Source organism: Periplaneta americana, chromosome 17 (assembly GCF_040183065.1).
Source record: "Periplaneta americana isolate PAMFEO1 chromosome 17, P.americana_PAMFEO1_priV1, whole genome shotgun sequence".
NCBI lineage: Eukaryota > Metazoa > Arthropoda > Insecta > Blattodea > Blattidae > Periplaneta > Periplaneta americana.
In genome coordinates, this window is record NC_091133.1 from 67,708,622 (window position 1) to 67,734,511 (window position 25,890).

General features: G+C 35.0%; 2 protein-coding genes across 5 annotated transcripts in view; one reads left to right on the plus strand and one right to left on the minus strand.

The window, feature by feature from the left end:
* LOC138693158 (lachesin-like) overlaps positions 1-25,890 on the minus strand; it is a 1,789,721-nt gene that overhangs the window by 233,656 nt on the left and 1,530,175 nt on the right. The window lies entirely within an intron of this gene.
* The window catches only part of LOC138693355 (uncharacterized), a 50,985-nt gene continuing 31,267 nt past the window's right edge, over positions 6,173-25,890 (plus strand). The window contains exons 1-5 of the mRNA XM_069817273.1: positions 6,173-7,078; positions 13,650-13,872; positions 16,881-17,100; positions 22,871-23,172; positions 24,264-25,144. Of these exons, the coding sequence (XP_069673374.1) occupies positions 6,263-7,078; positions 13,650-13,872; positions 16,881-17,100; positions 22,871-23,172; positions 24,264-25,144 (2,442 nt within the window). The 5' untranslated portion in view covers positions 6,173-6,262. The remainder of the gene's footprint in view (positions 7,079-13,649; positions 13,873-16,880; positions 17,101-22,870; positions 23,173-24,263; positions 25,145-25,890) is intronic.

Consider the following 25,890-nt stretch of genomic DNA (forward strand, 5'->3'; position numbering starts at 1 on the left):
TGCAATTCAGCATGTTCTACAAATATCCTATCCTGTTATTGAGAAGGGACAAAAGTTCTAGTCAGAGTATAATTAGCACCCCTTAACCGCAATGTACAGAAGCAACGGGACGATTTTGGGAGGAATCATGAAGTGACGTGATAAATTTCGTGTTCAGAGTTTGGTAGACATGACACTTCCTCCAGACGGGCTGCCAGCGTCCCTCCGCCCACCGTAAACTGCGATGACACTTCCGAACGTCGCGTCCGTCCATCTAGACGGCTTGACGCCGCCTGGATGTAGATTACGTCCGCAGCCTGGACACGACTACCAAACCTGAATATGAAGAATGGTCCGTTCTCCGTGTCTGCTCATTTCTCATATCTGATATCGCAAGGGTGGACAAGATCTTGCTAGAAAATAAGGTCAACATTTGTTGGCAATAAAACAACGACCGTGATCTTAACGCGCTATGCATATTTTAAAATAAAATTATTATAAAACGCGGCAAGCCCCAGAATTTATCGCCTTTTGATAAAAAGAATACTGATGTAGACAAATGTAGATGGAAAGGCAGACACCAATTTTATTCTACTCTACTCTCTCTACGATTGGATTAATGATTAATTATATTAATTAAATAATGAATAAAATAACGAACGAAATAATGAACTGAAGAGAGAATGAATGAAAAACTAATAATTAAAAAACAAGAAAAAAATTATAAACAATAAATAGATAAATGAAAGAAAGATATAAATGAAAAGTAAATAAAAGAATGAACCAATGAAAGAATGAATGGACTAACGAATGAATTAGGAATGGATGTGTCAATGAAACAGAAAAGAAATGCATTATGAGAACTAAAATTAATAAAACGTGATAATGAATAAAACAAAGCATGCATCAACTATAAGCATTGAATAAGCTTCTTTTGTTTCTGGCCTGATGGCCTTATCTCCGCCAGAATTTATTATTATTATTATTATTATTATTATTATTATTATTATTATTAAGTAACAAAGCAACCAACGAACAAGTAAACGAATCAAAATAGAGGGATGAATTAATATGGAAGAACAAATAAACTCGATAATAAATCAAGAATTAACTAGTTTTTAAACAATATAAGTGGAAAAAAATATTCCACAAATAATTTAATAAAGTAAAGAATAAACGGACGAGAGTAAAACATAAATTAGCTGATAAAGAGCGAATTTGTGAAAAGATGAAATACTGAATACATAAGTTGAATAAATAGACTATTAAATGAACAAACTAATGAGGGAATGAAATAGGAATAAATGAACTATTGAATGGTCAAATCAATTAATTACTTAATGTGTAAATGAATACAGAAATGATTGAACGAAAAATCCAATTGATAAATTCTTATATGAATAAAAAAGAGAGCAATAAATGAAAGCGTAAACGAATTAAGGGTATAACTTATAAAAATTAATGAAAATCGAAATGAATTAAGAAAACAAATATATTAATGAAATACCGAATAAAAGAATGCATGAACGAATGAGAGAATTAATATAAGGAAACAAATTAATTGGTGATAAGCTGTTAAAAAAGTAACAAATAAGTTAACGAATCGGAGAATTGCTGAAGAACAAAAGAATGAAGTACGAGTGAGTGGAAAACCGAATGATAAAAGGAACAACATATGATGAAGAAGGAAACGAATTAATGAATGAATGAAGGGAAGATTAGTCGAATGAATGAAAAAGTACGGATATAAGAATTAATGGAGAAAATAATGACAAATCATTAAATATAAAAATAAATGAACAAATCTATGAATAAAGAAGAAATATGAGAGTGGTAAATACTGAATAAATTAACGAAAAAATCTATGAACTGATGTAGCAGTGAATGATTTACGGAATGAAACGACATAAGGATGAATAAATGAGTGAATTAATGTATGACTGAATCAATCAATCAATGGGTGGGTGGGTAGGTGAGTTAGTGGATAGATGAATGTATGAATGAATGAACGGATGAATGTAAAAGTAATTAATAATTGAATTAAGGAATGAAGGAAAGAACGACGATTGAAAAAATGACAAAACACTAATGAATGAATGAATCAATCAATCAATCAATGAACGAATTAATTAATTAATTAATATGGCACCGAATAAATGAATATATGGACGAGTAAAATATCTAAAAATTGATAAATAAACGAAATTGAAAAAGAAACTATTATTTATTCAGTAAATGAATGAATGAATGAATGAATGAACGAACGAACGGCTTAATACTTAAATAAAATAACGAATGAATGAAAAACTGAGAAAATGATTCTTATTCGGTTGGCAACCGAGCTAGTTGTTCGATCCAAGAAATATGGACTCAAATACTGCCGAGGGTGATAGATTTTAAATGGCGATGAAATTGTAAACATGGTTCCTTTCTGGAGGGCAGAAAAGCTGGGCTGTGCATGTTGTAATTTTCGGTCTGTAAAATACTCCTGCAAGAACCAATAAATTAATGGTAGGATAAGCGATTCAACTAAAACAGGTCAACAAGCCAAGGAACGAGTTAATGAAATAATGAAGGATTCAAAAGGTGCGAAAACTAATGAAGGAAGACTGAACGAAATAACAAAGATAGAAAGCAAGGGACAAATTAACAAGTGAGAGTAGCGAATGAACGAAAGAGTGAAGAGAAGAAGTCAATCAAATCAAGGAACGGGTGATATAACGAATGAATGAATCAATAAATATGCAGATTAATAAATGAAGGAAATAATTAAATTATATACGAAAGGGCTAATGAGAAAAGTAAGCATGGAGCGAATGCACCAATGAACAAATAATTTACTGAGTGAACCGTCGAAAGAAGAAACGAATTAATCAAACAATCGATCGATCAATCAATCAAGAAGTAAACAAATCAAAGAACTTACGAATGAATGAATGAAAAATTATGAAATCAAGGAGTGAATAGACTAATGAACAAATAAATTACAGACTGAATGTATGAATGAATGAATGAATGGATGGATGGATGGATGGATGGATGGATGGATGGATGGATGGATGGATGGATGGATGGATGGATTACACGAAGAAATCAAGGGAATTATGAACGAATTAATAAAAAACGAAGAAATCAAGGAGCAAGTGAACTAAAGAACGAGAAAATATGCTGTGTGAGTGAATGAATTAATGAACTAACGAATGAGTCATGAATGAATGAATCAATTAATCAATCAAGACACGAATTAACGAATAAACACACAAACGATTGAACTAACGAACGATGAACAAGAAAGTGAATGAATTAACAAACGCAGAATAAAAATGTGTCAATAAATGAACGAATGAAAGAGTGAACTAATGCATACATACGTTTACTCTTGCTTTATTTCAGATCAATAGTTTTATAATGCCTTTAAAGTGAATGGTAAGCAGCAAATCCGCAGACGATCCATACAGAAGTGGCGTCGAGTACAGGAATAAGACAAATGTGAAACGTGCTTCGTATACGTTCTACACGACTGGCGACCTGAAGGACAGTTGCAGCGAGCTCAGAATCGCAAGAAGACTAATGACCCCATCTAATATGCATAATTACAGGCACTGCAGACCCGACCGACGTCGTGTTCGATCACTAGGACTTGCGTGGGCAGGAGACAGGCCAGCACCACAATAAGGAAACACCAGCGGCTCGAGCGAAGAAATACACGGGCGACGGTATTGCCCACACTGTATGATAGATCCTATGTGTTCTTAATCGCGGAACTAGGAAGAATTCCGCGGTGACACTGGATAAATTCGCAGCCATTAAGAAAATTTGCCAAGTAAATGTTCAGAACAGTAAGTAGTTTCCAGTAAGAAGTCATTAAAAATAAATAAAAAATGGCTAAAAGGTTTTGGAACAACTGTGCAAGAGGAAAAGACAAAGACTTTAGTGGAGGTATGAAAAGTGGAAAGGTAACAGAAAAGAAAAAAAGTGGGAAATTCTAAAGTAATATGTAAACGAACAGTAGTAATTAAACAGACAAATACGACGAATTGAAGGAAATAACATGGAAAAAACGGAATAGGAAGATTGTCAAGAGGATAAATAAACTGGAGACTAATAATGAAAAAGGTAATAAAGACCAGTGGAATAGCTACATAGATTATGAGAAGATGAATATAAGGAATTAACAAAAGGAAGTGAAGATAGAGAATTCTGGGTTGAATTAAAAACATAGAATCGTGAAGACAGAGTATTATAGACTAACAAAGGCTCTAACATGAAATAATAATAATAATAATAATAATAATAATAATAATAGTAATAATAGTAATAATAATAATAATAATAATAATAATAATAATAATAATAATAATACCTCTGATTGAGGTTATGGCTATACGTAGGCCTACATCTATTGCAGGCAGTACATTTCACTTGACGCTATGTGTCAGATGAAGAACAATTATTGTTTGTATGCATCTGAAGTCTGATTAATGTAATATGTAGCTAGTCAGCGATGTATGCAATGGAGTTGGAAAGGAACTAGCTACCCTACCCTATTATCTCCTGGCTTAGTTGTCTCATAGTTTTCCAGCATTTCCTGGGCTGTTTGATATATTTACATCCTATAGCACCAGTCATCAAAACACTGCATGCTCGGGCTAGCGTCTCTTACCCGCGGACAAGACACAGCCCTAGCGTGCAATCGTCGCTGCTGGCGGGTATGCTGTCTCTCTATCCCTTGTGCACGACGGAGCAGAGTTCCTTACCCTCCATGCACTCTACCCATTTCAGCGAGTGCTGACGACTACTGTCCTATAGGTTTATAGCTGTATGCTATTGCTGATATTCTTCCAGACACTATAGTTATACAGGCTATGGAATTCATGTGTATTGTCCCACTTTTTTATATAGAGTGAGTCAAACCTAAGTTACGAACATTCTTACCGAGCCTTGAGGTCGCTTTTGATGGGAAACGCGTGCACTTGCTGTTAATATGTGTGACGTATGTGCGAACAAATAATGTACACACAATTTTATTGATAAAGAAATTTTAATTTTAATCAACAGAAAAACAAATTTATATAAAAAATTAACATAATATAATAAAAAATACTTAAGAAATTAAAAGAAAAAATTATTTAAAAAATACGTTCATTGAATCTAATATAATACTGGGTGTTCATTTCAAAGTGTGTCATGACGTCACTGTTGTTGGGTCACCGATTTGAAGCGACTTTCAGCTTATATGTTAGAGAAGTTGCCTATTATTTAAGGCGTTCTTTAATCTGAACTTGAAAACGTGTACGGTATAACTTGAACGTCGTAGCAACAGATGGCGGTCTGTACGGTCTGTGTGCTACCATAACCTCTTTCGAACTGTGTTTTGCGCCGGCAAGTCGTACGCAGGGTATTTGTTATCATCGGCTGCGTACGGTAACATTCCATAACACAAATGCTCCGTGTCCATGTTGACCATCGAAGTTAATGTCAACAAATACGTAAGTAATCGTCTTAACCCTCTCCCCATATCCCGACAGTACGTATTTCCAAACAGTTCACATTCCTGCCACTACCAGCGTTACCGTACGTATCGGTACGTACTCTTCAGAATGAACGCCGTACTTGCTAGGCAACTTCTCAGCCTCATAGGTTATACACCTCTGCGGAAGTGTAGGAAGACTGAATTCTCTAGGCTCATCGGCTAGCCACATGACGGCATACAGCGAGCCATGACACACTTTGAACTGAACACCCAGTAGTGTACATCTTTTTATGGTCAAGTTTACCTCAGTCTACGATATGGAAAATAGTTCATTTCAGAGGAAATATGGAAGGAGTACACCAAGCGATACATCTTATAAAATCTTCCATAAAAAATCTTACTCCTCCCCAAGCAAAAGTTTAAATCATGTCCCTGGCTAAAATCCATCTCTGAAATTACTGGAGGAATCGAAATGCACGATATAATGTTACTGATCTGTGTTAACAAAGAACAAATTACTACATTATTAAAAAATGTGTTGTTGAAACCGGCCCTAAATGTTGAAGCGCTGCATGTTTATTGCTCTGTCAGTAGCAGCGTTTAGAAGCATTCCTTTCTCTCTACTTCCTTACCTTACCCAATATAAATATCTCCGAGATCGTGCTAACCAATTGTTAAGGCGGACGTAATAGAAACGTGTCTCCCACGGCGTTAGAAATCGCTCCGAGTTGCCAACTTCGAAGTAGCAGAACACGTTTGCTCCATACAGGTTCAGTGTCCGCCCAGATCAGTTCCGCAGACGTAGAGGAAATGAAGTGTGTACCAGTCCTCATCGCCATCATCAGCTGTGTCATCCCAGTGCAACACGCGGCCAGAGTCCTGGCTTTGATTCCTTACAGGGCCCAGAGTCACTTCCCATTTTTCGACCCTCTTCTGAAAGCTCTCGCCGCCAGAGGACATGAAGTGCTTGTCGTCAGTCACTACCCACAGAAGAATAAAGTGCCTAACTACACGGATATCAGTCTTGTGGGTTCGATGCCAAGTCTTACTAATAAAGTGCCGTTCGAATTGGATAGTGCTAAAATGTTTTTCCCACCTATGCGTATGATTCTCGATACTACAGAGATGTGTGCTAGAGTGTTCAAACATCAGAATGTGCAGAAGTTACTGAAAAGTGAAGAGAAGTTTGATGTTATAATTACTGAAATATTCGGTTCGGATTGTTTCTTAGGATTTGTGCATAAGTTTAAGGCGCCGTTTATCGGTGTGATGACAAGCATTGCTTATCCTTGGTCTAATTTTCGTGTGGGGAATCCCGATAATCCAGCTTACATACCAAATTATTTCCTACCTTATACACAGAAGATGAGTTTCTGGGAGAGATTAAAAAACAGTCTATATCTAATTACAGTTAATTGGGCGCATTATTTTTTCTCGGAAATTCATACTTATAAAATCTCCACTGAATATTTAGGAGATGATATTCCTCCTTTGTCGGAAATTGCCAAAAATAGCAGTTTAATATTTGTGAACAGCCATTTTAGCCTCAACTACCCACGACCTAATGTACCAGCGTTTGTGGAAGTGGGAGGATTGCATATAAAGGATCCTCAGCCACTACCAGAGGTAAGTGATAAATTCCATAACTATGATTTTCGCTTTTCAAAGACTGAACCGTTTAACCAAGGCTACGGAACCGATACATAAATACTTCGACTCCGGAGGTGTGATTTCAGATTTTACTTGGGGGAGGGACAAGATGTTCTAAGGAAGATCTTATAGGATGTATTTCCATTTCCTCTTAAATAAAATATTTTCCATACCGTAAACTGGGATAAACTTCACTGCTGGAGTAAACATTCCATAAAAAGAAAAATATTTATACTAGCTATAAGATGCACTAAAAATATTTTAAAGTACAAATTTTTTTCTCAATTTCTTAACTCCTTTATTATTTTAAGTAATAAATAGGGCTGATATCGTGGTTTAATTTTTTGTTTTTTTTTTATGGTCAAGTTTATTCCCCCTCTACGATGAATTTCCAGCTTCCAAACAAAGGCCTAGTTTTTAGTTTTAATTTCTTGCCCTACTTATACGACACGCAATTTACATGCACTAGCTGTTAATATGACGTAGGCCTATGTGTGAACAAATCAACACACACAATTTTCATCATCATCATCATCCTTCACGAATTAGGCCTCTGTAGACCTGTTTCGGCCCCATCTAGCAGTCTTCTTAACGGTCTTCCTGGTCGACGATGTCCTCTAGGTTTATATTGCATCATAATTTTTGGGATTCTTGAATTTTCCATTCTTCTTACATGATCTAGCCAATTGAATTTGTATCTGGTGATTTTTTCTTCTACTGACTCTACTTCTAATTGTTCTAAAATTTCTTCATTCCTTTTTCGGTCTAAAAGAGTATATCCTGCTGTTCTCCTGAAAAATTTCATTTCCGTTGCTTTGATTCTGTTCATGTCTTTTTTCTTTAATGTCCAAATCTCGCTTCCGTATAGAAGGGTGGGTAATGCTAGTGTATTATATATTTTTATTCTTGTAGATTTTTGTACTAATTTAGCTTTTAATGTATTGTTTATTATTCCTAGAATTTGTGTAAATTTGGTAATTTTCTTGTTCACATCTTTTTCATTTTGATAAGATATTTCACAACCCAGATAATTGAAATTTTGCACTTGTTCGAGGCATTGGTTATTGTGTATTATCTTACTTCTCACTGGGTCTTGTCCTAAAAATGCCATTACTTTTGATTTTTGTGCTGAAATTTCCATCCCAAAATCTTTTAATATTTCATTTAATGTATACAATCCTCTTTGTAAATTATCCTCTGAATTGGAAATTATGACTTGATCATCGGCATAGAGTAAGGTATTTAATGTTAGAGCACTGGTTATTTTGATTCCTGATGTGTAGATTTGGTTCCATTTTAAAATAATTTCATTTATATAAATATTAAATAAAGTTGGTGATAGTGGACAACCTTGTCGAACTCCATTATTAACTAATTTTCTTTCGGATATACAGTTATTTATTTTGACACTTATTTTGCTGTCCGTGTAGATTTCTATTATATTTTGGAATAGCAAATTTGGAATATTTTTTTCTTGTAATATGTCGAATAAAAGGTCTCTTTGGACTTTATCAAAAGCTTTCACAAAATCAATAAAAGCTATATGGGTTTCTAAATTAAATTCTCTTCTTTTTTCCAACAATAGTTTGATACTAAATAATGGATCTACACATGATCTTCCTTTTCTAAAGCCATTTTGACACTCCAGAAGGAAAGTTTCAGCATGTTTTTTTAATTTTTCATTTAAAATCCTACTAAATATCTTATAACATGTGTTGAGGATACTAATCCCTCTATAGTTTTCAACATTCTGTTTATCTCCTGTTTTATATATGGGAATAATTACACTATTTTTCCATTCTTCCGGTAAAGTGGCAGTCAGATATATTCTGTTTAGAAATCTTAGTAATCTTTCTTGAAATAGATCTCCTGCATATTTATACAATTCTGAATTTAGGTTATCTTCTCCAGGTGATTTACTATTTTTCGTATTTCGTCTTTATTGTACATTTACTTACAATAATGTAACAAAGGATAACGCCTTGGTTCATTTGAACAAAGCCATTAACTAAATCGTCTTTTATTTTTTAAGTGTTCATAAAAGTGGAGTATTTTAATATTAAAAGTACACATATTTTTTTAGTATACTATTCAATTTTTTTTTTTCAAATATCAAATTCGTTAGGGGAAAATTTTACCCTGCCCATTCCCAAATGACGCTTATGTTCGACACTGAATATACTAATTAATAAAAATTCATTGTGTATTAATAATGGCAAATAATACGACATTTCATAACCACGTGACTCTTCAGAGCACTATTTTTGTACTTAAGGCCTGCCGTAGATCTATATGTAAGCACATTGTGGAGCGTTGTAAGCGAACTAATTTGAAAATGAAATAAGATCTTATAAATGAATCAAACTTGCATTTAAACGACTCAATGGATTATTTGAACTTTGAGAGTTCTGTTATTTACATAATTGATGTTTTTAAGGATAAATTGCACTACCCGGTTGTGTTCTCCTAGCTCCAATATACTGCTACAGTCGCTCAAGGAAACTCACCAAGACACGAACTTGTAACTCGGCACCAATGTTGCCAACTTTACAACGAATCATGGCCTTCAACTCCTGAGTATTAAGCCCGGTTCAGATGGTGCGTGTTTCTGTGATGAATTCCAAGGTGGCTGCGCTGATGGCTACCCTGCGTGCTCACTTGCTGGCTCCCGTGTTGGCTACGGTGATGTTTGTTGTTCTCAGGGAGCTGGCTCTTTTCACAATTCAAATTTGAAAATCATTTGCTGTTTCATCTGTTGCCAACACTCATAGTCAAAAAGAAACTAAACCGTGAGTGGAAAACAACTAAAGTCCTACATTAACAATAGCAAACGTCGTAATAAGATAATTAAGCCATAAGTGCAAAATAGCTAAAGTGCGATATTTAATTGCTGTTTCCTAGAAACTAAAAATATAGAAAAAACAGGTTTAGTTAGAAAACAACGAACATGGCGACATGGTTTCAGTGGTGATACTACATCATCATCTTTGGTTTTCAGCCTGCAAACCATCACGAAAAATAGCAAGGAACCTTCCCTCGAAATCCAGCAAGCTAGCCACCAAAGCAGCCACCAGAGCGCATTACTTCCAGCAAGTGACCACGCAGTGCAACCATCAGCGCAGCCACCTTGGAATCCATCACAGAAACTAGCACCGTCTGAACCGGGCTTTATTCAATATAAGAATTAAAATAAAGTGTAGTTCTAGTCGATCAGTACAGCGACACTCATGTAACGTTACAGAAGTAAAAATTCATAGAACACTACTTTTGAATTTTGACTTGAGATTTAAATCTATATAAAATTTAGTTAGCACCAGAGTTCAGACAATACGACTAAGATATTCGTTTAAAACGTTGCCGTGCAATATTTATCATGGCACATAATTATCCAAACTATGTAAAACAACCTTAAAATGATTGATGATTTTTGTCTGTTAAGTTTCGTTAACAGACAGGATTACATACACCGGTCAGCTGAAAAAAACTAATTCAGATCCGTGAAAGACCATTACATAGCAAAAAGGGTTGTTGAAAGTCGTAGATTAAAAACTTTCGTATTGTTCAGACTTGCTTTTATAACTCCTGGCTTTAAAGCGGTGATAGTAAAAAAAAATGTGGGATTATTTTCACGATTGGTGGAGAATTTTTTTCATTATAACATAAGAACAACAGCATCCGCTGAAAAATAGTCGTTTCAACAAGAGGGGCTAATAGCAGCATGTAAACTAGCACCCCAAAACTAAAGAAAAAAAATAGGCCTATATAAACTCTTACTGTCCATTTTTTCCTTCTCTTATTTCACTGAGAGAGAGCGCGAACCCATTGGGCTGTAATCATCTCACGTGGAAACAATTTCTTGTGCTAACCTGCCTTAACTTTGCTTCTAATTTATGTCACAACGCTTTATCAACTGCAATGGTTATCTAGCGTCTGAGTGAGATGAAGGTGATTGGCCTAATGCCAGCGAAATGAGTCCAAAGTCGGAAGTTACCCAGAATTTGCTTTTAATGGGTTGAGGGGAAAACCCCGCAAAAAATCTCAACCAAGTAACATGTCCCAACCAGAATTTGATCCCGGATCCCCTTAGCTAGGCGCAGTCCCACCCACATCAGCTAACTAGACTAGGTTCTGCTATGAATCCAGGTTCCGTGTTGAAGACAAAAGGAAATAAGCACCAAAATATGGATTTTCAGATTATGGTTGTTTTGATGAAGTAAGGATTACCTTTCAATTTGTCCTATAATATCGATCTGCTGAGTTTCAAACTATGAAACTCGGTTACAACAACATTCATTATAATCACGATACCATGCGGGTATACTTACATGTATTACTTGGATGTTGACGTTTACATAGGCAATCTTGGCAAACTGCCTTGTTCACCTTGATTATACAAACTAAGCGATGAACGTTTGCTTTTTTTTTTTTTTTTTTTTTTTTTCGATTTTTACTGATATAAATATGAATGACTAGGGACTAGGGGAATGTGGGTAGTACAGTCTATCTAGAAGCGTACACAACGAACTTGGTAAGGTCTTTCTGTTAAGACGACGGACGATATCTAGAGAAGGATAACTTCTCAGCGTAAGTCATATATTTTATGCAGTATAGTAGGTAACTAGCGAATAATTTAACCCCGATTATTGCATGAATTTTCTACATTAAACTTTAGGTATAGCCTACACTATATGTTCTTTCTCCCCTAACGTTTTTACACTGGTCATAATAATAATAATAATAATAATAATAATAATAATAATAATAATAATAATAATGTGAAATATTATTATTGAAACTTATCTAAGTTACCAGTTAATCTCAATACATTGGAAATATAAAGATAATTACTTAGGATTATGAAGTAAAAATACAATTATTTAGATATTTAAATATAATCACTGTTCAACATAATATTCATAGAAGAGAAAATTAATTCATTAAAGTAGTCTGAAAAACTCAAATTATTAATTATTATTTCTTAGAATTAAATTTTAAGAGTGAATGTAATTCACTATGCCTGTTCAATTAGGTAATTGAGCATTTTAATTTTAAAAGACAATACCGTCCGCCAGGTTCTAATATCGGCGGGAAAAGATTCAAGATTCGAGAGGTGTAGATTGTGAACGATTGAGAATAATTGCATGTTCTATACTTAGGTATAAGAATAATAGTTTCTTGTTGAGACCGGGTGCCAAAGTTGTGAAGAGATGAGAGATTATGAAACCGACATGACAGGTAAGATGGATAAGAAGTGGGCATGATTTGATACATGTTAGCCACATAGGCTACTTCTTAATGATTACACTGAACAACAAGAATTTTGCTTCGACTTAAAACAATGTGTCCCTTATGGTTTGATGTGCGCTGAATCCGAAAATGCATCTCTTTTCTTCCTATCACGTAAGGTTTTTAAGATATACTATGATTTCACTTTTCGATTAGCGCTCCCCCAGGAAACATTTGGCGCGGGTTGGATGTATAAACCAAAGCAAAAGCTAATATATTTTATGAGTTTATGACATATTGCCGGTTTCTTATAGTTGTTGCCATGTTATTTTGTACTTCTTATACATAAACAGATATTGGTTCCTTCTATTAAGTAAATTTCATAATAGTTCAAAGTGAGGTTTGTGCAGTGAACAAACAAGGATGTGGTACCCGTTTGAGTGAAGACAAATTAAAAGAGGGCGTTTATATCGGTCCAAAAATTCGCAAAGTTATGCCTGACACTTTGTTTGAGGAAAAATTTTCCGTTACAGAGAGAATGGCATGACGCGCTTTCAAAGACGTTTGCTCAAATTTCCTTGGAAATTCTAGGACAGAGAACTACATAGACCTTGTTGTGGAAACCATGTTAAATGCATATGACAAAATGGAGTGTAACATGTCTCTGAAAATACACCTTTTACATTCTCATTTGGATTTCTTTCCTCCTAACTTTGGTGCGGTAAGCGATGAGCATGGGGAAAGATTTCATCAAGATATATCTGAAATGGAAAGGCGATATAAAAGAAAATAATCATCTAGCATACTTGCAGACTATTGTTGGTTTCTTGTAAAATACAGTCCCGGGTTTAGTTATAAACAGAAGTTATCCAGAAAATTATTTTAAATGTAAGTTCAAATTCCGAGATTTTTCTCATTATACGCATGAAATATTTTTATTGTTGTATTTTAAACTATGTAACAACATTTTTGTAACCAGTACACATTTTTCAAGTATTATGAGGAATTTTGAATCCCTAGATTGTTGTAAATTTATCAGTAGCAGTAAAAATTAAAAACAAGGAAGTTTTGTCATAAAAAAATCAATTCATTTTCCTCGATAAATGGTACGTGATGGGGTAATTTGGATTTTAAATTCAGATTTAGTGGACACATATTAGTAATATTCACCTATTTTTATTTCGGAGCAAGACAAAAAGTAAAAATGTGTTGTTCAGTGTTCGCTCAAAATCATCCCTCGAGACTGCGAACATAACGGAATAATGAAAAAATTCTGGTAGTATATGATTATGACGATGGTGTCCTTCAATTGTGATTATAGGAGATCAAATTATTCCTTGATGAATCGGAGCATGGCGTAATCTACTTCAGCATGGGTACAATGGTGCAATCAGAAACGCTCACATCCGAGAAGCTTCAGGCGTTTCTCGACGCTTTCTCCGAACTGCCTCAGCGAGTTCTCTGGAAGTGCAACGCCACTAATCTATCAGAACTTCCCCCCAATGTACGCACTTACTCTTGGATGCCTCAACAAGATATTCTCGGTAAGGTAACCTGAAGATTCTTTTATACTTGTACTTTTTTGAACACGTGATGGCAGTCAGGTTAAGGAGTTGCACTGCCAGAAAGAAGAATGAGGGTTCAATTCCCGATCGGGTCATTGATCCTACTCTTCTAGCCACACTGCGGCCTTGCGATTCACAGAGCCTCTGGCAGAAATGTTATCCAACGGTATTTCCTTGGAGGCAAAGTTGTCAGTATAATTGGTCCATCAATTAAAGAGAAAATTACATCGGAATTTTAACTACAAATTAGTTATAAATTAACAGCTTCACTGAAGACTACCTGGGGACAGACAGGTGATCTACTTCAGAGCAAAATGCATTAAATTCAACTAAAATTAATTCTGAATAATCAATTAGTAGACCTAATCTTTGTCGAAATTATTGAATAAATATTTAAGTAATATACTATGAACTTTGTCACTGTTAATAGCAGTCTTATAATACCATGAAGGATTCTTAGGGCCATATTCATAGAAATTCTTAGCGCGGGCTTCCGGTGGATGATCAGCGAACTAACGTTTTTCTTACTCATACACCAGTGTTAGCGATATGATATGATATGATATGATATGATATGATATGATATGATATGATATGATATGATATGATATGATATGATATGATATGATATGATATGAATCGTGTAGGCTACAAGTAATCAGTCCATAGCCGGGACTAGTTTAGCAAGCTCGTAGCGCGGGCTAGCGAAACGTCTATGCATAGCACCCTTAAACTTTGCGTATCTTTCAAGTTTAGTCCTTATTGACTCGTAATTCGAATTTTCATAAGTACAGGTTGATTTTAAAAATGTGACACAAATTTTTAAAATCCTATTTAGGGGAGAGTCGGGTAGTATCGGACAGCGGGTAGTATCGGACAGTGCGTTTCTTTCATCTACTACCATATGGTAGTACCTGAATGACATGGTTACGTTTCTCTATGCGACATCATAGAAACGTAACCATGTCAATCAGGTACTATCATCGTGTGGTAGATGAAAGAAACTCACTGTCCGATACTACCCACTGTCCGATACTAAACGACTCTCCCCTATTTCGTGACTATGAATTTGAAAACCTCGGGAATAAATAATCATAACCCTCACATTTTATATTTTCAATGTGTTATATTTGTTACATCCAACAAGATGTTTCATTTTCTTCAAGTAGTACATGAATATATTGGGAAATGGCAGAACAATGTTTATAGTTTATAACAATTCACATGCCACTGCAGTAAATAATCGCAACTCTTATTTTCAAGATGGAGGACAGCGTTCAACTAAAGATAATAGCATTTATGAAGAGCAAAACAATGAAAACGGTGATGATTTTGATAATGATGACAGCTTAAAAGGTTCTGATTACTTCACTTCAGTTGATATAAATAATTCATCAGTACAAAGTATAGGCCTACAAGCTATTTACCCGGATAGTGTATAGCTATTTGTACCGCATGGTTTCTGATGTGCGTTGTAATTATTTACATGCAAAAATATTAAATGATTATAAAAATACTATTTTTTTTATATATTAGCATCATTATTGCTCATATTATTAATAATATGTATCTCTTTATAATTTCAACACTACACCATATTCATTGCTCATTTTATAAATGTGATATTTGCTTATCATTTTTTATAATTTAGCGTTTTGTATCAGTTATTTTAATGAGAAATAATGATATAAATGACCACTTCATTATGGTATGAAAAACATGTGATATATTTTTTTAATTTGGCTTGCATGCAATGTTCGAAAGTATGATCATATTACCCCATTTCTGGAAGTAATAGGCTAGCATAAACTAGATAAAAGAAGGAATTTAGATGTACTTCTCCTTATCTTTAAAATATTGAACTCCTCCATTTCTTCGTATCTATTGTCTCGTTTCACTTATCTTCCTTCCCATCATAATTTGAACACACATTCTCTCCAGGAAACAGTACTAACAATACCATCCCAACGCACCTCCTCTCACTCATCCTCTTTCACAATAGCCCTGCCAAGACTCTGGCATTTGCTACCTGCTACCATCAGGTAATGTCGAAATAAAATTCAATTTAAACTCAAATTTACTGGGCATTTGATCAGCAATTGGAACTCGTTCAGACATGGCTACCTGTAAATAGTTCTCTTATTCTAAATAATATATTTCAATCACTGATAATTTCATCTCTATTATTCTGCGTTTAATTTGTACTTCAGTAAATAATTGTTTCTTTGTTTTTAACTTCTACAATAAAGTGTCTAGTCTTTCTCAACCAGGTAATATTTTAATAGGCTTACTTTGATATTTATTTTAATTGTAATACTTACTAGCTTTTAAGGAACCCGGATGTTCATTGCCGCCCTCACATAAGCCCGCCATCGGTCCCTATCCTGAGCAAGATCAATCCAGTCCCTTTCATCATATCCCACCTCCCTCAAATCCACCTTAATATTATCCTCCCATCTATGTCTCGGCCTCCCCAAAGGTCTTTTTCCCTCCGGCCTTCCAACTAACACTCCATATGCATTTATTTTAATTGTAATTGTAAATTTAAATATTAATTGTAATTATAATTTTAATTTTATTCTTAATATTGTAGTTATAATCCCCTGATAGAGCGGAAGAGAAAAATAATAAAATACTAATACGTTGCTGACTAGCTACATATTACACTAGTCAGATTTCAGATGTATACAATTGTCAACTGAGATGTACTGCCTGATAATAATAGATGTTCATATCAGCCAGAACCTCAATCAAAGGTAATCAGAGAATTATGAGGATTAAATGCTAATAGTATATTACCCTGTTGTAGAGCAATGTTTCCTATCACACACAAAATGTGACAATTCTTCTTTCCTGTTTCTTCAATAAATACGTAGTCACGTCAAAATATGGTGCAATTTCCATAAAACCTATACCAATAAATACAAAAATATATATTATTATTATTATTATTATTATTGCATTAAAAGAATTTCTTCCATTTGCAGGGCATCCCAACGTGCGTTTGTTTATAACTCACTGTGGAATGATGGGAACGCAAGAAGCTGTTCATGCTGGTGTTCCTATGTTGGGGATTCCACTCTTCGCAGATCAGATGTTAAACATAAAGAATTATGTTCTAAAAGGCATAGCTGTGGAATTGCACTTTGATTCCATTACGAAGGAAACAATTTCAAAATCGCTGCGGAAACTTCTGTATGATCCAAGGTTAGTAAAACAGTAACGACTATTTTAAATGCTTACTTTTTTTCCGTGAGAAAAGTATTCATTTCAGACTACTATGGTATTAGAAAATTATTTGTTGAACTGTATCCAAGGAATGAACTGTTAAAATTTGCACAGTTATATTACTTCCATCCTGTATACTTAGTTATGTTACGTCTATGCTTCAGCGCAAGCTCGCTGGTCTTGCATCTAGACAACGCAGGTTCGATCCCCGGCCAGAACGTGATGCAATTTGTGGCGGTCAACGAAGACGTTGAAGAGGATTTTCCCTAGGATATTCCTCCATCAAACTGCCCACTACCCTCACATTTCATTTATCACCTGCAATAGTTAAAAACATTCTGTCGTGAACACTTCGGGACAGTGAGGTTGTCCGATGCTGATGTAGTATGTACTTTGAATTCTAATTCCTGAGATTTATCAGGCATTATGTTGATGCACTTTGAATTCCAGTTCCTGATATTTATCAGACATTATGTTGTTATATTTTGAATTCCAGTTCCTGACATTTATCAGGCATTATATATGACGTACTTTGAATTCCAGTTCCTGAGATTTATCAGGCATTATGCTAATGTACTTTGAATTCCAGTTCCTGAAATTTATCAGGCATTATGCTGATGTACTTTGAATTCCAATTCCTGGGATTTATCAGGCATTATGTTGATGCAATTTGAATTCCAGTTCCTGAGATTTATCAAGTATTATGTTGATGTAATTTGAATTCCAGTTCCTGAAATTTATCAGGAATTATACTGATTTACTTTGAATTCCAGTTCGTGAGATTTATCCGGCATTATGGTGATGTACTTTTAATTCCAATTCCTGACATTTATGAGGCATTATGGTGATGTACTTTTAATTCCAGTTCCTGAGATTTATCAGGCATTATGTTGATGCAATTTGAATTCCAGTTCCTGAGATTTATCAGGTATTATGTTGATATAATTTGAATTCCAGTTCCTGAAATTTATCATGAATTATACTGATTTACTTTGAATTCCAGTTCGTGAGATTTATCCGGCATTATGGTGATGTACTTTTAATTCCAATTCCTGACATTTATGAGGCATTATGGTGATGTACTTTTAATTCCAGTTCCTGAGATTTATCAGGCATTATGTTGAAGCAATTTGAATTCCAGTTCCTGAGATTTATCAGGCATTATGGTGATGTACTTTGAATTCCAGTTCCTGAGATTTATGAGGCATTGTGCTGATGTACTTTGAATTCCAGTTTCTGAGAATTATCAGGCATTATGCTGATGTACTTTAAATTCCAGTCCCTGAGATTTATCAGACATTATGCTGATGTACGTTGAATTCCAGTTCCTGAAATTTATCAGGCATTATACTGATGTACTTTGAATTCCAGTTCCTGAGATTTATCAGGAATTATGCTGATGTACTTTGAATTCCAGTGTCTGAGATTTATGAGGCATTATGCTGATATATTTTGAATTCCAGTTCCTGAGATTTATCAGGCATTATTTTTGGGTGGAGTATGGCGATCATGTCTCAGAGACTGGCAACCAACCAACAAATCAATATTTGATATCTTCCGAGGTTTAGTCGGTCATATTAATAAATTAGAGCCACCGTCGTAGCTCAGACAGCAGCGCTCTGGCGTGGTTCCGATTCCCGTTTGGGCTGTTTACCTGATTGGGTTTTTTCAATAAATTTTCCTAACCGTAAGGTAAATGCCAGATAATCTATGGCTTATCTAGATTGAATTCATGTGGTCTAGTGACTATCATTCTACCCGTTAAATCAAGGATTCTCGGGTTCAAACACTAGCGCGATCTTTGAATTTTGAAACTACGATAGAATTCTTAGCATGGTTCTCTCCGTCAGAGAAGTAAAACTATGGATCTCGTGTCGTATATTTACGGAACGTGAAAACAACAGTTTCTACTAAAGAGATCGACATAAAATATGAAACTCGTCGGTCATTTCTCGTCCATGTTGAATTTCGACGCTGAATAACCTTTGAAGTTTAAGGGTTGTTAAACAACGTATTACTATTAACAATATGGTATGCTAGGAGAAGAGAAGGTGATACTAAGGGATATGCTACTGGAGCTAAATGACAGCTATGACCAGTAGAGGATGAGGATAAATGAAAACAAGACGAAAACCGAAGACCATGGTCATCGGAAGAAAAATAAAGGAAATAAACGTGCGAATTCGAAATTAGGCAGTAGAACAAGTGGACAAATTCGAACACTTGGGATACAGTATTTAAGTAGCAACATGAGCTGCTGCCAGGAAAACAAAAGGAGGATAGCAATGGCAAAGGACGCTTTATAATAGATAAAGGTCCTCTGGTGAAAAAATTAGGAGGCAAGTGAAGTGCTTCATGTGGTGTGTGGCACTGTATGGGGCAGAAATATGGAAAATGGAACGAAGTGAAGAGAAACGATTAGAAGCATTTGAAATATGGAGATGGAGAAGGGAACATGTGAAATAGATAGACAGAATAAGAAATGAAACTGTGCTAAAATAGTGGGTAAAGAAGAAATAATGCTCAACCTGATCAGGATGAGAAAAATTAATTGGCTGGGACACTGGGTAAGAAGAAACTGCCTACTGAAGGATGCACTGTAACGAATGGTGAACTGGAGAAAAAATATCATACGATAAAAACATTAAAACATATGAGGAAGGCGGAAAATAAGGAAGACTTGAGTTTGTTGAGTATGCAGTGGATGAAAATGAATGTTAAGACATCACAAATCGGAAACACAGTAACATAATAGGGTTCGAGGAGTAGATCCTGACACACTAGTGCAAAGATATTGACGGAAAGTATCTTCCATAAAAAAGTTTTGAAATGATATCATAATGTTTATTGACCATTAATATGGTGTTATTACAACACACAAACCAGGATAGCGAAATGAATTAATTCACTTATTAATATGTTTACGATTATGAAATTACGATTAAAATCTGAAGAAATATAAACCGGAGTTAGATAAAGCCACTCAAGGCCGTCTAGTTAGTGACGCTTAACGTTGTCTAGTTCAAGTTCCACGCGTTCCAGCTAGACAGCTGCATTTGGTTCCAACCACTGCATGCTTATAAACAGGGGAATCTCCGCTATTTGGGCAGTAGATTTAACATGGTCCCACTGCGACTTTATTTCTGTGTATTTACTTCTATCTCATAATTTTAGAGCTTTAATGAATACATATTTAGATAGTCTACAGGATATACCGTAAGTAATGTCATTAATTTCAGATGATTATTCTTTGAGATACTTCAAACAAAAAAAATGTTTAATATCATTTTGCTCGGTTTTGCTTCCTTTTCGAGATAAAAATTGTTTTATACGAAACATTTCATAGCTTGTTTTGGGAAAGCCATTTATTTAATTTCCTATATGCTCAGTCAATTTAAGACAGCGGTGTAATATGTTAATAAGAGGTTGAAAGAATTTTAGTTTTGTCCTTGAAATGTGTACAAAATTGATTCGAATATATGTAGATTTTCGTTCTCAAAAGGAAATTTGAAGTGTTTCTCTTTTTGGAAACAAAGTCAAGAGTCAAGAAACTGATTAGTAACATAGAATAGATCTCAAAATTCTAAATCTTTGATGTTCTTACCTTTACACGGACGAATTTTATGTAAGAATTTCTGTCAAGCAGGCTGTTTTGATTTCAGTTAGCCTACTACTTATTTTCAGAGTCTTGTAATCAAACTCTCATTCGTTCAATATTTATAATTACATATCTTCTCTCTATTACTGTTCAAGAATTTTCATATTACTATTTTTTCACACACGTTGAAACGCACTTGCTAACTAGTAACTATATGCAGTCGAACTATGATTAGCCTATAATTTAATTATAACTAGCTTCTATAGGGTGTCCGCGTTGAAAGTGGTAAATCTTGAATAATAATTTATTTAATAGAAAGTTTATCTTCTCATTTGGATATATTATATATATATATATATATATATATATATATATATATATATAGAGTCGACCTGGTTGGCGAGTTGGTATAGCGCTGGCCTTCTATGCACAAGGTTGCGGGTTCGATCCCGGGCCAGGTCGATGGCATTTAAGTGTGCTTAAATGCGACAGGCTCATGTCAGTAGATTTACTGGCATGTAAAAGAACTCCTGCGGGACAAAATTCCGGCACATCCGGCGACGCTGATATAACCTCTGCAGTTGCGAGCGTCGTTAAATAAAACATAACATTTTTTTTATATATATAGACACACACACACACACACTGTAGGCCCAATCGTTGTCATTATTCCGTAAACACAATACTCGCAATCATATCTTTTGGCAAAGGAGAGTGTGGAATAAACATTAAACACGTAAAAACTGAAATAGGTGGGGAAATAAAGGAACAAGTTTCCTAATTTACATATTTCCGGAATTTATTTGCAGAACACAAAACTGATCTAGATGTGAAATTACAAAAATACAATAAAATGAATGGCGTAATTAGAAGACATGTTGGTAAAGAGTCCACATCTGTGGAGTAACGGTCAGCGCGTCTGGCTGCGAAACCGGTCGGGGCAAGTTACCTGGTTGAGGTTTTTTCTGGGGTTTTCCCTCAACCCAATACGAGCAAATGCTGGGTAACTTTAGGTGCTGGACCCCGGACTCATTTCACCGGCATTATCACCTTCATATCATTCAGACGCTAAATAACCTAGATGTTGATACAGCGTCGTAAAATAACCTAATAATAATAATTTTGGTAAAGAGATGACAGTGGATACAAAATTAAAATTACATAACATTACGTCAAAAGCAGCACTCATTTATGGCAGCGAAACTTGGATTTTAAAGAAACAAAATTAACAGAAAATTGAAGCAACTCAGAAACACTTTTTAATATCCCTGTTGGGTATAACGAGATTGGACCATCAAGGAAATATACATAGATATCCGAGTAAATTACAAGTTCCTCGTTTAATCACAGATATTCAACATTATTAAAAACAGTGCAAGAACCATATACAAAAAAAAAAACAGGAAGGCAGAGACTTCTAAAATTAACTTTAGCATATAGACCAATAGAACACAGAGATCAAGGATGACCGAGGGGAATCAAGGTCATCATTCTTAGAATAACGTCACAGATCTTATAGTCTAAACTATGAAGTTCATGATGATGATAATGATGATGATGATGATGAGTAGTGTTCCTATCATACTAGATCAGATGACAAGGGCGTCTAGCTAATAATGGTTTGTGGCCTCTCGTGTTACATTATAATGTGTTACTTCGTCATACTCCTCGTGTTTTAATATTCAACGTATTTCCCTCTCATAGATACTACACCAACGATGTCATAGGCGCTTACTCCATTAGCATTTTAAAATGAAAAAGTCTAATGTCGAATGATTCTAACTTCCCTTGGTAACCGAATAAAATGTATAATTACCTATTTTGAATTAAGGAATCACCCAGCTTGGTGGTATACAAATTTCACACCTATTCTTACGTTAAAATCTCCTAGAAACAGTTACCGCAATGTCGTATACATGTCATAAAATGCAGGGTTGCATAAATCTTAATAATGAGCAAGTAAATCACTCTAGATATATGATTTAACTTATCAGTTCTTTTGAATGACAGTGAAAGAAAATAAATTTCAAACAAATTAATATCCTATCATTTGTAACATTATAAAGAAATGAATTGTTTTGAATCGTGTAGTACTTAATATGCCGGTAAGAATGTTTGTGTCGTCTTCTTGATACTGAATTTTCTCTTCAGTTACAGGGAAAATGCACAGCAGATGTCTCGTATTTTCCGAGATAGACCCTTGAAGCCTCTTCAGACCGCCATATTTTGGACTGAATACGTCATCAGACATGGCGGAGCACCGCACATGCGCTCAGCTGCAATAGATCTTCCATTATACCGATATTTACTGTTAGACGTTGTAGCATGTATATTACTAGCTGCGGTTTTTGTAATATTCGTTATGTATTTTACAGTGTCAAAGATCATTTCGTTGATACACAAAAACAACTCAAATATTGACCATAAACAATTGCCAAAATCCAAGAAACGAAATTGAATATACAACTTTATCAACTCTGAGGTAATAAATAAATAAATTTTAACAATTTATGGGATCACAGAGATAAATTTTCTTCCACAGATGAAAGAAATATAGTCATGGTATAACAGAAGCTTTTCTGAGTCTGAAAGATATTGCAAGAGACAGAAAAATGAAGACGATAAAGAGGAACGGCATTCTTTTTATTTTATACTCCAATGATACAAGTAAAGGCTGGTTCACAATAAACCTGGAACGGAAGCGGCAACGAGAACGAGAACGGAAATATTGTTAAAATAAATGTGTTTAAATGTGAGCATTCACAATTAACTGTTGTGAATGCTCACATTTAAATAGGCCTACATTTATTTTAATAATATTTCCGTTCTCGTACTCGTTGTCGTTTCCGTTCCAGATTTATTGTGAACCACCCTTAACTCTATTTTATACAAGAGAGACATGTCAGCATTATAAAGTTAATTCATTAGGCCTACAATTTATATGAGAAAAATATTTCAAGTAAATATTTATAATTCAGGGCACATTGACAAATGTATATGAACATAATTTACATACTGGATAAATAAACTAAAATTAGTTTGAGAAAATCAAATTGTATCTCTTGTCTCTCATTATAAATACCATAACAATAATATATAATGAAATAAATGACTGAATGGGCAAATAAATAACTACGAAGTCGATTAAATCAGTCTAATTCGCTCCACAGTTCTTACAGGCTACCAATGAAATTTATTAAAATGTTTGTATGCATGGCAGCAGTGCCCCCTGCTTCTGAATGGTCGGGTTGTTTCATGACAGTGACATACTGAAAAGCTTCTTTAGTGATAATTGTGTCCTTTGAGGTAAAATCTCTCATGACGAAATCTCTCACTCAAATACTCCAAGATATTGAGTTCGCTGCTTAAATTCAGTCTTTTACAACATTTTATTGCTTATAAACCTTGCGCGTAACGAATACTCGTATGCAAGACCTCAACTTCAATGACAGAGGAATAGAACATTCATTTGTTCCGAACGTTACTTCGGGTATGTTCGTCTATTTTCGTATACCTAGAGTAACTTTCTATTGTATTAACACAGCCAAGATCGGTTACCTTGGTTTCAGATCAGGAAATAACTACGGCGAGTTTATACAGAACGGCGAAATGAAGTTTTATACATTCATTCCGTTATTAACAGTAATATTTACAGCTGATGAGTCTACTTCTGCAAGAATTTTAGGCCTTGTTTGGCACAGAGCCGAAAGTCACTTCCCGATGTTCGAACGTCTATTTAAAACATTGGCGTCGAGAGGACATGAGGTAACAGTGGTCAGTCATTTCCCTCAGAAAATCCCAGTGGCAAACTACACAGATCTCAGTATTTTAGGATCTATGGAAAGATTTTCTGTACCACTAAATACATTACCGGAAATTAACGATTTTTTCTTTTCCTATCTAATGGTGGAACACAATGTGATGACATGTGAAACAGTAATGAAGCATGAAAACATTCAAGTTTTATTGAAAATGGAAGAACAGTTCGATCTAATAATAAACGAAATTTTTGGTTGTGACTGCTTCTTGGGATTTGTGCACAAGTTCAAAGCCCCGCACATAGGGGTGATGACAAGTGTAGCATATCCTTGGTCCAACGACAGAATTGCGAACCCGGACCATCCAGCTTACATTCCAAATTACTTTTCGAGTTTTACGGACAGAATGAACTTCTGGGGAAGGTTGAGGAACAGTGTTTTGACAATGTTCGTTAAGTTACTTTATTATTACTATGCTGAACTTCCTACACATCGCATCGTTAAGGAATACGTCGGTGAAGATCTCCCGCCTTTGTCAGACATCGCTCGCAATACCAGCCTTCTGCTGGCCAACAGCCACTTCAGTCTCAACCAGCCAAGGCCAACAGTTCCAGGTTTCATCGAGGTCGCGGGACTGCATATCCAAGAAGTGGGAAAATTGCCTCAGGTATGTTACTTGTAATAATTCTTAACGTGTTTTCATTTCCAAAGTGACAATTTAGATAAAATGAGGTGGTAGTGTGATGATTAGAGCCCGGCTGTTCAGGCATTTATAACAGTTAAAATAGGAGGGAAAAAAGGCAATAAAACGTAAAAACAGCACAATAATCTTTGGAATAGGCATTATAAATTTTGGTCAACCTAGAGCATCCACCAACCACTGAACGAATATTGCACACTTTTATTACTGCCAATGTGGCGCTATAATAGTACATTATGCAACGAGCCGATAATGGTAGTAATTAAGATGCGAGTATGTTTATGAAACGAGCGCTCCACCATATTTCTAACTTGAAATTATTTAGAAGTATTCATTTTATTCTTATCTGACTGAGGAGCGGAACTGACTTTGTGCAATAGCTCGTAAATTGTGAGATGTGCGCAGACGCGAAAGTATTGATTTTTTTCCGAGGAACAAATGTCCACATTGACCTTGATATAATCTAGAGACTAAAATAAACATTAACCTTGAGATAACCTTGAAATTGGTTTAGATATTGAAAAACGAGATGACAAATTGAATTTATTTGAATATTATTTTCAATTAACTCTAGTTATTATAGTAATAAAACATAACCTTCTGCGACAGTATTGGATTTCCAGCCTCCGTGACGTTTCGCTAGTTGTCTTTAGATTGCATATCCGAGAATAATCGATACTTACGCTTTCATATTGCTACAATGATCTTTTCTG